The sequence below is a fragment of the Clarias gariepinus genome, chromosome 7, assembly GCF_024256425.1.
Source record: "Clarias gariepinus isolate MV-2021 ecotype Netherlands chromosome 7, CGAR_prim_01v2, whole genome shotgun sequence".
Lineage (NCBI taxonomy): Eukaryota > Metazoa > Chordata > Actinopteri > Siluriformes > Clariidae > Clarias > Clarias gariepinus.
Genome location: NC_071106.1, coordinates 9,132,606 through 9,144,951, shown reverse-complemented (window position 1 = coordinate 9,144,951; position 12,346 = coordinate 9,132,606). Strand labels below are relative to the sequence as shown.

At 42.6% G+C, this 12,346-nt stretch overlaps 1 protein-coding gene across 1 annotated transcript in view; it reads right to left on the bottom strand.

The window, feature by feature from the left end:
- wtip (WT1 interacting protein) overlaps positions 1 to 9,767 on the bottom strand; it is a 41,668-nt gene extending 31,901 nt beyond the window's left edge. The window contains exon 1 of the mRNA XM_053501116.1: positions 8,333 to 9,767. Coding sequence (XP_053357091.1) covers positions 8,333 to 9,236 — 904 coding nt within the window. The 5' untranslated portion in view covers positions 9,237 to 9,767. The remainder of the gene's footprint in view (positions 1 to 8,332) is intronic.
- Positions 9,768 to 12,346: the final 2,579 nt, after the last annotated feature.

Sequence of the window (12,346 nt, the reverse complement as noted above, 5' to 3'; positions counted from 1 at the left end):
AACTAAAGTGAGAATACAATTACATCCATTAAAACTTCAAAAACGTATTAAAAAACTGTTCAGTGTCTTGGGCTTTGGGCGATCCCCCTCTCTCTCGTTCTTATCGGCCCTCTCACCCTCCTTCCCGCAGACCCCGTAACAGTCCATTAATCTATTTTTAACCCACTTAATATGAAACCACATACAAATGGTACTCGGATCTTGGGAAGTTAATGCATTCTTTGTCATTTTGACTGCTTAAATGACATATGCAAGGAAAAAATTTAATTTAAGCCATATTTAAATAATCATTTAGGCTATATACACACAGGACGGCAGTCTAAGTGTGAGTCAGAATGAAAGATTGAGGTTCTTACTCACACTGACCTAAATCATGCACCATAAAGAATTTACCTTAATGATTTTTTTTGCAAGACACAAATTTAAACAGGTAAACAGAAAAAATTTGATGACTGTGTGTTCATTTTCCTTCCAAATAGACCCCGAGATGGTCCCTGACATCCCATCGTAACCCCGTGGTGGTCATTTCATGTGACCGACCATACACCTCAACAATTTTAAGCAGGGCAACAGTACTTCTGAAAATCTGCCAGCATAAAATTCCTTTCAATTTCAATAACAGTCACGAGGTCCAGACCATCCCGCTCCAGCAGTAAGCCGACCCAGGCCTGTCTGCGTGGCTAGACAACTTCCCGCCGCAAATCAACTCCTTCCAGCCTTGTGTTGCCTTTTTTTTTTTTTTTTGCCCTGATCAGCGCAGCCTCACCTGGTACACACTGGTACGCACTTCCTCTTTAAGACTTTTGGGGTTCCTGATGAGGAACAGCTGGAGAACTGCTACGGTTTTGCATTGTTCTCTGCATGAGCAAAACCTGTGCCGCTTCCTGCTGCATCGCAGGATCCTGCTGTTCTCAGAATATATTCGCCTGGGGGAGCTGGTTATTGTAAATGAAACGTAAAGACAATTTAAGTGATTAAAGCTACGAAAGTAACTCAAAAATTATCTGCACTCTAGTTATATTGAGAGTCTGAGAGTAAACGGCAGAGTTTGGAACGGGAACATCCTCAATCGCCTCAATCAATATAAAAAGTTCAATCAACAGAAAAAATTTATGCTTATAGTTTTTAGGAAACAATCAACAGTGCTTATTACAGTGAGACGTTTATCGAGCTGAGAGCTGAAGTCTAAACTTCACATTAAACGCTAAGAACTGCTATCCAAGGGCGTCATGATTTTGCATGACAGCGCACGTCCGCATACTTCTGCCCACAAAACTTTTTTTGAGGTGTTAAAGGATCCTCCCTATAGTCCTAATCATGCTGCATCGAACTTTCAAAGTTCTACGAGGACAAAGATTCAGTTTTGATGAAGAAGTGAAGACAGTGGGGCATTCGTTGCTCACAGCCCAGCCTAAAACATTTTTTAAGGAGCAAATACGAAAGCTTGCTGACAGATGGACAAAGTGTATTGAAAGGCAAAGAGGTTATGTCAAAAAATAATGTATTTGTCTTTTCTAAATGTTAATTCAAATATATTTATATTATATATACTATAGAGTGTGGATAATTTTTGACTTACTCTAGTACATTACTCTTATGTTTAACTGGATTAAAGCTGGGCGATATGTCACATCACAGACATTTCTGTGATACACTTTTGTGATACGCTTTTATTCAATTGAGACTTGAATTCAAAATTTCTGTCTTGCCGTTTTGTTTTCAAGATGCTCTCCTAGCTAGAGAAGGAGAAAGCATGCGGCTTGTACATCCTTTGTCTTTTAAATTCTCTTGTCCTTCAGGAATTTTTTTTGCGCATTTAGTCTGACAACTACTTTAGCTGAGAATGCATAAAATCATAGTGTTTCCCAGTATCACCATAGCTGGGGCTTTTGCAAGTCACTCGGAATAAAAACAACTGCTGATGATGTATTGATGCCAGTGATGTATTTTTTATGTTGTTTTTATAAACATAAAAAATACATCACTGAACTGGCCTGCACAATGCATCCAGCATTTCTGGCAAAAAAAGAAACCCTCTGCAATTGTCCCACAATGCATTGCTGGAAAACGATGCCCTCGTCCCAAATTCCCAATCCCAACCTTAAAATAAAGCCTTCTGGATCGTGCATACTGTATATCTGTAGTGAAATGGAGTGGTGTATGTATACAGAGAACACATGAAGAAACATCAAGGAGGATGACTGTAGTTCCCATGGCGATTAAAGCGCAAGCATGCACATCCTGCAACTGTCTATTCAAACGAGCTTAGAAACAAATAAGCGAGCTGTTTGTTACTCTATCCTTCAGGCAAGAAAGTACCACCTGGCTTTATTTACCCACAAGAGAGTGCCTGGGGCTACGTGTGGGTGTAGCGGTGCTGACACTGGCCGACGCAATGCTCCTGTGTGTGTGTGTTTGCTTGTGTGTGCATGCGTGAGTGTGTTCATTATCATTCTGAGCAGACAATCAGACTTTACCCCCACCGGTTGCGTCTGGAGCCCGAGCCGCCGTCACGTGCCAAGAGTCTGGCGTCGCCCCCTGACCAGGTAGTGAAAGAGAACATGTGGGAACACTATAGAATATATAAAGTGTTGGAAAGTGAGAGAGTAAAAAAAAAAAAAAAAAGACAGGTATAGAGGAACGAGGGATTGAGAAAGCACTGTTGGGAGAGGATGAGATAAGTAAAAGAAAGAAAAGGGAGTGAGATAGTAAGAAGACTGAAAAGTGAGAAGACAGGAAAGGGAGAGATTAGAAAGCGTCAAAAAGCGAGAGAGAGAGAGAGAGAGAGAGAGAGAAAGAAATGTAGACACTCAAAAAGCATTACAGAGCGATGGAGGGAGGAAAAGGGGGGGGGGGGATTATGCTATCATGAGCCACGGAGCCAAACACCCTGCATGACTATCAATTTTTCGGGACAAGGTTGTCACGGTAACCCAGAAGTTTCCTTTTAACAAAAGGAAGAGAATTCGTGTGCATGGTCACTTACCTAACTCACGAACATAGTACCAAAGAACACACACACATACAGTACAGACATAGACGCACTCACACACACCTTTCCTCTCCTCAATTCACTGAGATAAAGAAAGAGAAGATTTCAATAAAGCCAAGGTTGCATAACAAAACTGAGTAAAATCTCAAAAAGGGGTTAAAGAAAATCGATGCACGAAAAAAAAAAAACAAGAATAAAAGAACGACTATGATGTTTTTCCTCCTCCACGGTGTTTGTAATGTGCGGAATAACCACAGGCAAAAAGTGCAGGAAAATTATCTATTCAAAACTCACTCATAATGGAAATCTAAAGGCAGCTGCTTGGAGGCCATTTGCAATCTAAATCCCAGGTCCCACTTTTCACAACTTTTACTACGCATCACTACAAACTCACAAACTGTGATGAGCCATGAGGTGACCCCTAGTAATGTACAGCTCGCCGGGTATGGGCTGTGGCCGAGCTCCGCCTCGTAGGGCTGCCTGTGGTTGACTCTATGTTTCATCACGGCCTATTTGTTGGTCGTTCGTGGCCTTGATACAGAATCCTACAGCAGACCTACAGTGTAATTACGGTAGCACTACAGTACATTCAGCTACCGCTAGCTGCGACAACGGCTATATGATCCTGGCTCTGTTAGATTTATATGTGGACAGGTAAAATCTTTTCTGGGACACGGACATACATATGTCTCAATTTGGGATGTTAAACACAGCAACAACGTCTGTCTTGATTTGTCTCAAATCAAAAAACATCCTTTAGAATTATTTGCTCATTTAGCCTGGCATGTAAGTCTGGCTTTTTTCAGTAGGACTGTGAGCTTCATGACTTTATTTATAGATACTAATTTATTAGTCTATCTATCCTTGTCGCAGTAACTCTAGTTAGTCGTATTTATTTGTACGCTCATGGATGTGGAAGAGGGCAGACAGTGGTGTCTTCGCAGTGTGTTATGCTGCCATGTGACATAGCTTCAGCAGAACTTTGGAAAGTTGAAATCCTGAGCTTTAAGGAAGCCTTCATCCTTCCTGGTTGGTAGAGGAATAATGGGCGAGAGCTGGCTGGTAGGTGGGAGCTGTCCAAACCCAAACTGGGGACAAAATATCAATGGTGTTTAGAGGGTTGGTGGGGTTGTTTAAATAAACTTTCTAAGAAGACAACGCCGCCAATCTGTCCGCAGATTCATTCAATAAGGCACAAATATTCTGTATGGTATCAACAACTCGACTTTTAAGTTTGGAGTCTGAAATAAGAAGAAACAAGACTTGTTTTATGCAGCATGGTAATGAAGAGATCGTAAAAACGCAGGAGCATCCCTTTAAGAGAACAAAGCGAGTGTATGAAGGGTTTAGTCGGATATAATGCACTGATAAAGAAGAGCTCTTACATAACCTCTCTGTATGAACTCATGAGCTGCAGCGTTGCTAGATCAGCCAGGAACGGCAAGCCTTTATTTAGCCTTTTACTGCAGCAAGGATTTGTGTGCGTGTGTGTAAGTAAGAACATAATTGTCTGAGTGACAGAGAAAACGTGTTTGTGTGTGTCAGAACGAATTACGATTCCCCTGAAGAAAATTCCCATTAGTGTGGTTCCAGTAAGAGATTAGATTTTTTTTTGGTGAACACACACAAACTCAGCTGATGCAGGGACACATAGTTAAACTGTATATACAAAACACAGCACACATCCACCCAAGGTAGAACGACTGTTAGATTGTCCTAAAATTGTCTCAGCAGGATAAAGTGCTGCAGGTTCAGAAACACAGAGCGAGAGCCCGTCTCTCTCTGCATGATTGGTCAGTGGCTGTGACCTGCCTGGGGCGAGCGTAACTGATCAGCATTCAGCTGGACATGCGTGCAAAAATGCTTCAGTTTTTCACTGCTAGTGGTCTTGAATACATGCACACATATACACCTCGGGGAAAAAAACGCACGCTGGAGATAAGACACAGAGCCAATGGATGCTGTTACGGGACAAACAGTAATATAATAAATTTAAGTTTGTAAATAGGTCTTGTAGGTCACCACTTGACGTTGTGTTCTTATGATCACAAAGTTTGAAAAACTGACAATTAATAAGAAGTGAAGCTCAGCACAAAATCCTCATCTTGAGCTTTCTGTCTACATGTCTCATGTTTGGTGCCTAAAACGTACCTTGCTTCCGTAGCAGTGATGATGTTAATAAAGCGAACTGGTAGATCATGTTTAGCACACTGGGTGCTAATATAATCATATGAAATGTTATCGAGTTATTCTTGCACATGTGGTTTCTGACACTGTGTAACTACTCCCTGCAAGAAACAAAGCGAATGTGAACAGGATTGTGTATTTCTATACACGTCAAAGCGAACAGCGATGTTTTTTCTCGCAGCTTTAGTTCTTACTAGTTACCATTTAAAGGTTGACGGCCAAGAATCGAAGATAAGCTTATAATCGTGCTTTTATCAGCAGAGTTCATCTGTGACTTTTTTTGTGTGGGGATGTACACCAGGGATCACTCACTCACTCACTCATCGTCTATACCGCTTTATCCTGTATTCAGGGTTGCGGGTGGCCTAGAGCCTAACCCAGGAGAAGACAGGGTACATCCAGACACATATAGATACAAACATTACGGGCAATTTGGGAATGCCAATCAGCCTAATCTGAAGGTCTTTGGAGTGTGGGAGGAAACCGGAGTACCCGGAGAAACCTACCAAGCACAGGAGAACATGCATAACTCCATAAACACAGAGACGGTAAATCGAGCTTAGCCAGGAATCGAACTCAGACCCTGAAGGTGCAAGACGACTCATCACTACACCGCCGTGCCGTTAAACCAGGGATCACCAGATACGATATTATCATGATGCCTTGGCGCTTATTTGATTTGCATTGCGATTCTCTAAGTATCATTATTTTTTGATTTTGTTACAATTCTAAACAAACTTAGCAAATAATTCGCTCATACCACATGGAATGCTGTGCTGCCTGCCAGTGTGTGAACACTTTAGAGCACACCACCTGTAGGATTATAGAGAAACAGCAATGTTTCACACCAAACATCTATACGTTTTAAACATTTTTGAATTGATACATGAATTGCCACACATAAGATTCACAATACATAACAATACTGTTATCTATAAATATGAAGCTCAACGAAATGTAAAAGCGTTTTGAGGGAGATTCAGGTTTTCGGTGTTAATCTACAAGAAACTACTAACATACAAGATTCAAATGAAGTCCAAAATGTTCATATGGAGAACATAAATACAGACTTTTGTGACAACCAGCCTGAGCTGAGTTCAAGGTGAGTGTGTGACTATTTAGATATGCTGGCTTCCTAAACTTGGAGCTAAAAAGCTACAAAAAGAGGGAACTAGAAAATGCTAGAGGGCAGAGAGAAGAGAAGTGAATTTTACCACAAAAATATAAATAAATAAAACCCTAGTCAATTTTCATAGATGAGAAAAATATGGACCACACAATAGTATAAAACGAGTGATGCAGTAGTCTAGTATAATGCTACTAAATAATAAATGTTTGTAATAAATACTTAATAGAGCATTCGGAATAACCTTATAATGTCTTATTTCTGTTTTATCTTACTTATCACATAACACTAAACCACATGAGGTCATACAATAAAGCTCAGTCAACGTGATGGAAAAGTTACCAGGTGGAAACATGTGCTTTTTACATCCGACATCCTTTCCCCTTCAGTGAAATAACTTTCTGTTGATGGGATATTTTTAAACATTTTAATCTGAGATCTGCTGTTTTACTTAAGAAAACAAAAAAGTCTAGGTTTCAAGTGGTTCATGTTTCACTACATCAACAGGTAAAAAAAAACAACACACAAATCTTAAACATGTTCATGTCTTAATTTAAGGTAAGTAGTGAAAACCCAACATTTATTATTATTATTTTTTTAAGTTTGATTGACGTCCTTAAAATTCCACCCTGTCTCAAGAAAAACAAAACAACGAAACAATGACTCGCTCTCAGCATCAGCAATGAGCAAAGTAAGTGGTGGACTGATGTCTGGAGAAATTCCCATGATTCACACAACAGCCCAGACGCTCCTGTTCGCCGGTGGAAAGCTAAAATAATAGACGTTACCTGTGCACCGTGTCGGCTTGGTTTCCCAGGCTGAGATTAATCCCAGCCTTTTACAATGCGGAGTCACCGCACACAATGCACCTCAGTCACAAACCCTGGACTGCATGTGGGAAACGACCCCACCTGCTCTTAAGCCACTTCTACGCACCACACATGACTCACACACACCCTTCAAGATGCACAACACAGGCCTTTGTTTCAGCACTCAGAGTATCAACAGTAGTGCTGTTGGTGAAAAACTTTCTTAGAAAAACAAGACACAAACCTAATAATCAAGACAAATCCACCAAAATAACTTGGCCTGTATACCGTACACAACAAATCTCTTCCAGAACTTCCATACTAACAAACTCCATGTAGGTCTTTATGTGAAACTGATTACATCTAAAGAAAAATTCATTACACACTCTGGAAAAAAAGGATGAGAATACGTACAGTATGTGTATTTCTATATGCTGCATCAGAATTTCAAGATTGAAGTTATCATTTAAAAAAGTACGGAACAGTTCGGTACGCTTTTATCTGAGAATGTTCACTATATGGACAAAAGTATTTGGCCAAACTTGTTAATTATTGAATTCAGGTGTTTCAATAAGACTGCTTATCCCCAGTGATGAGCAATCTTAATGCTTCAGCATATCAAGACATCTTCCAATTTTGTGGCAACAGTTTGGGGAAGGTCCTTTTCGATTCCAATATGATCGTGTCCAGTTCACAAAGCAAGGACTATAAAGACATGGTTTGATGAGTTCGGTGTGGAAGAACCTGACCGGCCCGCACAGAGCCGTGACCTATACCCCATCGAGCGCCTTTGGGATGAACTAGAATGGAGATTGCAAGCCAGGCCTTCTCGTCCAACATCAGTGCCTGACCTCATATTGTAAGTGCTCTACAGAATTGAAGGGTCCCACAGAAACCCTTTAAAATGTTGTGGAGAGCCTTCCAAGAAGAATGGAAGCTGTTATAGCTGCAAAACGGGGACAGACAATGACATTTTGGCCAAATACTTTTGTCCATATAGTGTAGTTTATTCAGTATAAAAATCCAGTGAACAAACATTTTCTAGATGAAAAATGCAACTCAAGGAGAAAGATATGACTTTTCAAGAAGCTGTTACTTTATCAACAAGTCCAGGTGACACCTTCTTGTGCATAAATTAGTTTTGACTGCAATGCATTATTTAAAAATGTTGGCAAGCGGATTTTAGCTATGTTGATATAAGTATGCTCTATACGTTACCGAAATATTCCTTCTTCATGTGCATTTCCAGCTCCCTCTCCAGCTCGAGCGTGAGGGCCTCGAGCCGCCTCTCAGCCTGGCTCGCGCCGCTGTCTCTCGCAGGGGTCACCTGGTAGGGCAGTTTGAGTCTCGGCCCCTGGGCGCGGGCTCTGGTGGAGGCACCGTGGTGTATCTCTTCCTGCACAGTGAACGGATGAAGGTGCGCGCGGTGGAGCACGCTGGCGTCACCGGTGTCCTGCAGCAGCGCGTCTTCCAGCAGGGACGCGCGAGGCGACGAGGCAACTAGTAGCTCCGGGCACGCGCCCATGGAGCCGCGCGAGCTCCGCGAGCTCCTGGAGCTGTGGCTGGAGATGCTGGACCTGGGGCTGAGGGTGAGACCGGCGCTGCTCGGACCGCAGATGCTCGATCGAGGGCTGGCGTGCCGCTGGTCGTAGCCCATGCTGACGCCGCTCGTGCGGTTGCTGCTCGGGCGGCTCGCGCACTCGTAGACGTAGCCGGGGCTCGAGGGCTTGCTGGCGTCGCTGGAGGTGCTCGCGTAGCTCGAGCGCGGGCTGAGAGCGCCGCTGCCGCCGTCGCAGTGCGCAAGACTCGAGCGCGGGCTCCCGCATTTCTCCTGCTGCCCGGGCGCCGCGAGGCTCGACCGGGGACTCGCGTGAACAACGCACGATCTCCGGTGCCGGTCGCCGCCGCTTCCGCCGTAGCACGGCAGCGCGACTTCGGATCTCGCGTTACAGTACGCGTCGTCCACGTAGAAGGCGTCTCTGTGCGCGCGCTTGCTCTTGTGCTGCTCAGGTAGCCCGAAATCCAGGTCGGGCTCGAGCTCCCGGTAAGGCTCGCACAGCGACAGGTTCTCCATCAGCTCGCTCGCTCGGCGTGCAGGATCCTCCTCGTAGTAGCGATCCATCGGTGTTCCCGGTGCGCATGCAAGGAGAAGAACGAGAAAAAAGCTCGTGCATTTCACTCTGTTTCTGTCGTGAATTCCTCGACATGCATAATTCCCCGAAGTCACCAAGCAGCAGCAAGGTTTAGGGGGAAAAAAACAGCAACAGCAAACTGTCTTTAAAACAAAGTTTTCTGCACGAGGTGCTTGCCGAAGTTGAAGGGTCCTTTTGCAGTCAATGGCGGAGGAATTTCCTCTCTCACTCTCTCTCTCCTTCCCAAAACAAAACGTCGCCTTCTCGGAACAAATCCGTTTAATTTCTCGCGCGAAAAGTTTGCCAGTGATTCGAGCAAAGAGCAAAATAAGGAGCAAAGAAAGGAAAACTCGACATGACAGAAAATGGGGATTTAAAAAGAAAAAGAAAAAAGAACGAAGAAAGAAAGTAGAGTAAGGGAAATAAGAGAAAAGGAACAGAGGAGCAGCGCGCGGGACTCGTTTGTGTGTGTGTGTGTGAGGGGCAGGAATGCGGGGAGGGAGGTGCGGGAGGCGCGCGAGGCCGGGCAGGGGTGCGCTCCGTCGCTCTGGAATGCGCGTTAATGCGCGCGCGGAACAATGACGGCGAGCGAGCTCAGCAAAGGGCGCGCGGGGAGGGGGAGGGAGGGTATGGATGGTTAACGGGGGCGGGGGATCTTGTCCTGCCAAAGATTAAAGCAGTGGTTTATTGGGGGGTTGTTTGGAAAAGTCAAACTCATGCATCGATCCCAAAAGTTTTTGTTGTGCCAGATGGTTGTGCTTAAGTCTAACTGAGCTAAAAAATTAATAACTAGGATAATAATAATAATAATAATAATAATAAGAAGAATTTCAGAGTGATAATTTGCATCATGCAAAATCTACCCCATAATTACATGAGAACTTTTCAGACTGTTCTTTCTTTCTTTCTACTGTGCAGCTTGCTTATCCCGTAGAATCCTTTGATCCATCTTTTTCTGAACTATCACCCCAACTTTAACTCAGGACGCCCCGTTACAGTGTCTATAAGGCTCTCTGTTGCATATACCAGTATGAAAGTCTATGAGGAAAGAAACGAAGAATTTGTGTTCATTTTAATATTATAGTTGATAGTTAACCCACAGCATGGTGGCACTTTCAGGCTCCAGGTTCCATTCCCACCTCAGCTCTGTGTGGGATGGGGTTTGAATGTTCCCCTTGTGCTTGGTAGGTCCCTTACTCTGATTTCCTCCCACCGTCCAAAGACATCCAGATTAGAAAAACTGGTGTTCCCAAATTGCCCATTAGGTGTGATACAGTGCAGAGCCTAAGCTCAGATAAGATTCAAGATTCAAAGAACTTTATTAAATCCAGAGGGAAATTGCTTAAATGGGGGGAGTTAAACCAGGAAGGGCCTCAGGTGTAAAAACCTGTGCCAAGTTGTTGTGCAGATCAGATGGTCCACTGTAGCGACCCCTCGACGGGAGTAGCTGAAAGACTAAAAAGAACATTAGCAGCAAACATGGACAGGTATACTGTTCTGTTCCTGGCTACCTGGACACTATTTCAACCTTTCCCATTCAGCCCTCATTTGAGAAAACCAGTCTGTTTTGTCTCTTGACACCGTTGGAGCTTTTTCTATCAGTAAGAGTATTTAATGAATCCCTGTGATGTCCCTGACTAACTGTTCACTGAACAAACAAGAGAAGATTCTGGCAACCAATTTGCATCATGCAAAATGCACTCCAGAATAATTGCATGCTTATGTGAACTTTTCAAACTGCTCTCTCTGTCTCTCTACAGTGTTGCCAGAATATACAAGGTATTTATAAATAAAGGACATTTATAAAGCAACAAAACATGTCTGATTTAGAGGCCGAGGTAGGCGCATAGCACATGGTCTGAGGCACAGGTTCCTCCTGTGTGGTGAAACATATCACATTCAAGTCTTTTCCTATTTCATGTCTTCACATTGTAACTACACCCAGTATCAGGTTTATGTGCTGCCCCTGCAGGAATGCATGCTTTGTGGGTCGGTGTGAGGAAACGAAGAACAAAGTCAAAACACTTGTTTAAAAGGCAAAAATCCTACTCCTGAATTAGGAGACTGAGGAGAAAAATAGATTTAGATTTGTGAATTAATGTATTGCAATGCTGACTCCAAAATATTTTTTTAAAAAGTAATTTTTAATTTATATACAGTATGTTTGCATTTGCAGGTAATGTGTTGCAGTTCCTCTATAGTCCTACACGTGGTGCGCTTTAAACTATTCGTAGCATCCTGCATGGTAGGAGCAACAAAAAAAGAAATAATTAAATGATGAATAAATAAAGTTTGTTCAGAATTCTAACAAAATCTTAATTAGTCATTTATTTAAGGCCAAGCCTTAAAGATTTAGTGTAAAAGCTTGTCTAAACACGCTTTATATAAGCTTTTACAGATTTTTTCCCCCTATAAATCCATTTGCATCTTTTCTTCTAGAAAAATGAGGCCCATGGCGTGTTACAGTACTTGTCCTCAGTTTATGATCAAACCGGTTAGCTATAGGTTTTCCTCTTCTTATTATATAATTATTATTATTATCACTGATGTAAATACTTTCTTAGAGACCCAAAGCCACCAATTGGCTTTGAAAAACTCAGGTTAGTGTTGTATGGAGCACCTGAAGGGACATGTTAAAAAAATACAATTATTATGTGGTAAGTTTCTGCTATGCATGAGAAAATCCAATATTTTTTAAACACATGTCCCTTCAGGTGTGCCATTGTGTTCCTTATTTGTGTTCCTCGAGTGTGGAAAATCTTAAAAACAGCCCTGCTGAGAATAATCCAGTATTTAGTACAATCTGGTCAGTTGTAGTCCTAGTAGAAACCATGTTAATCCCACAAATCACTTGAATCTTCTGCTTGAATGCGCTCACAGCTTTTGAAATCAGTGCAACCACAAAACAAAGCATGGCATGAGGCAGAATTCTGGAAGAAAATGTACAAGAAATTTCCTTTTCTGTAAATCTGTAGAATAAACACACCTGTTACTGAACACCCCCACACACCTACATGGCATACCAGCCACCTGTTGCACAAACGCCACAAGAACGATTTATCTTTCAGAATGGAGCTGCTTGTGTATTATATTAGTATTG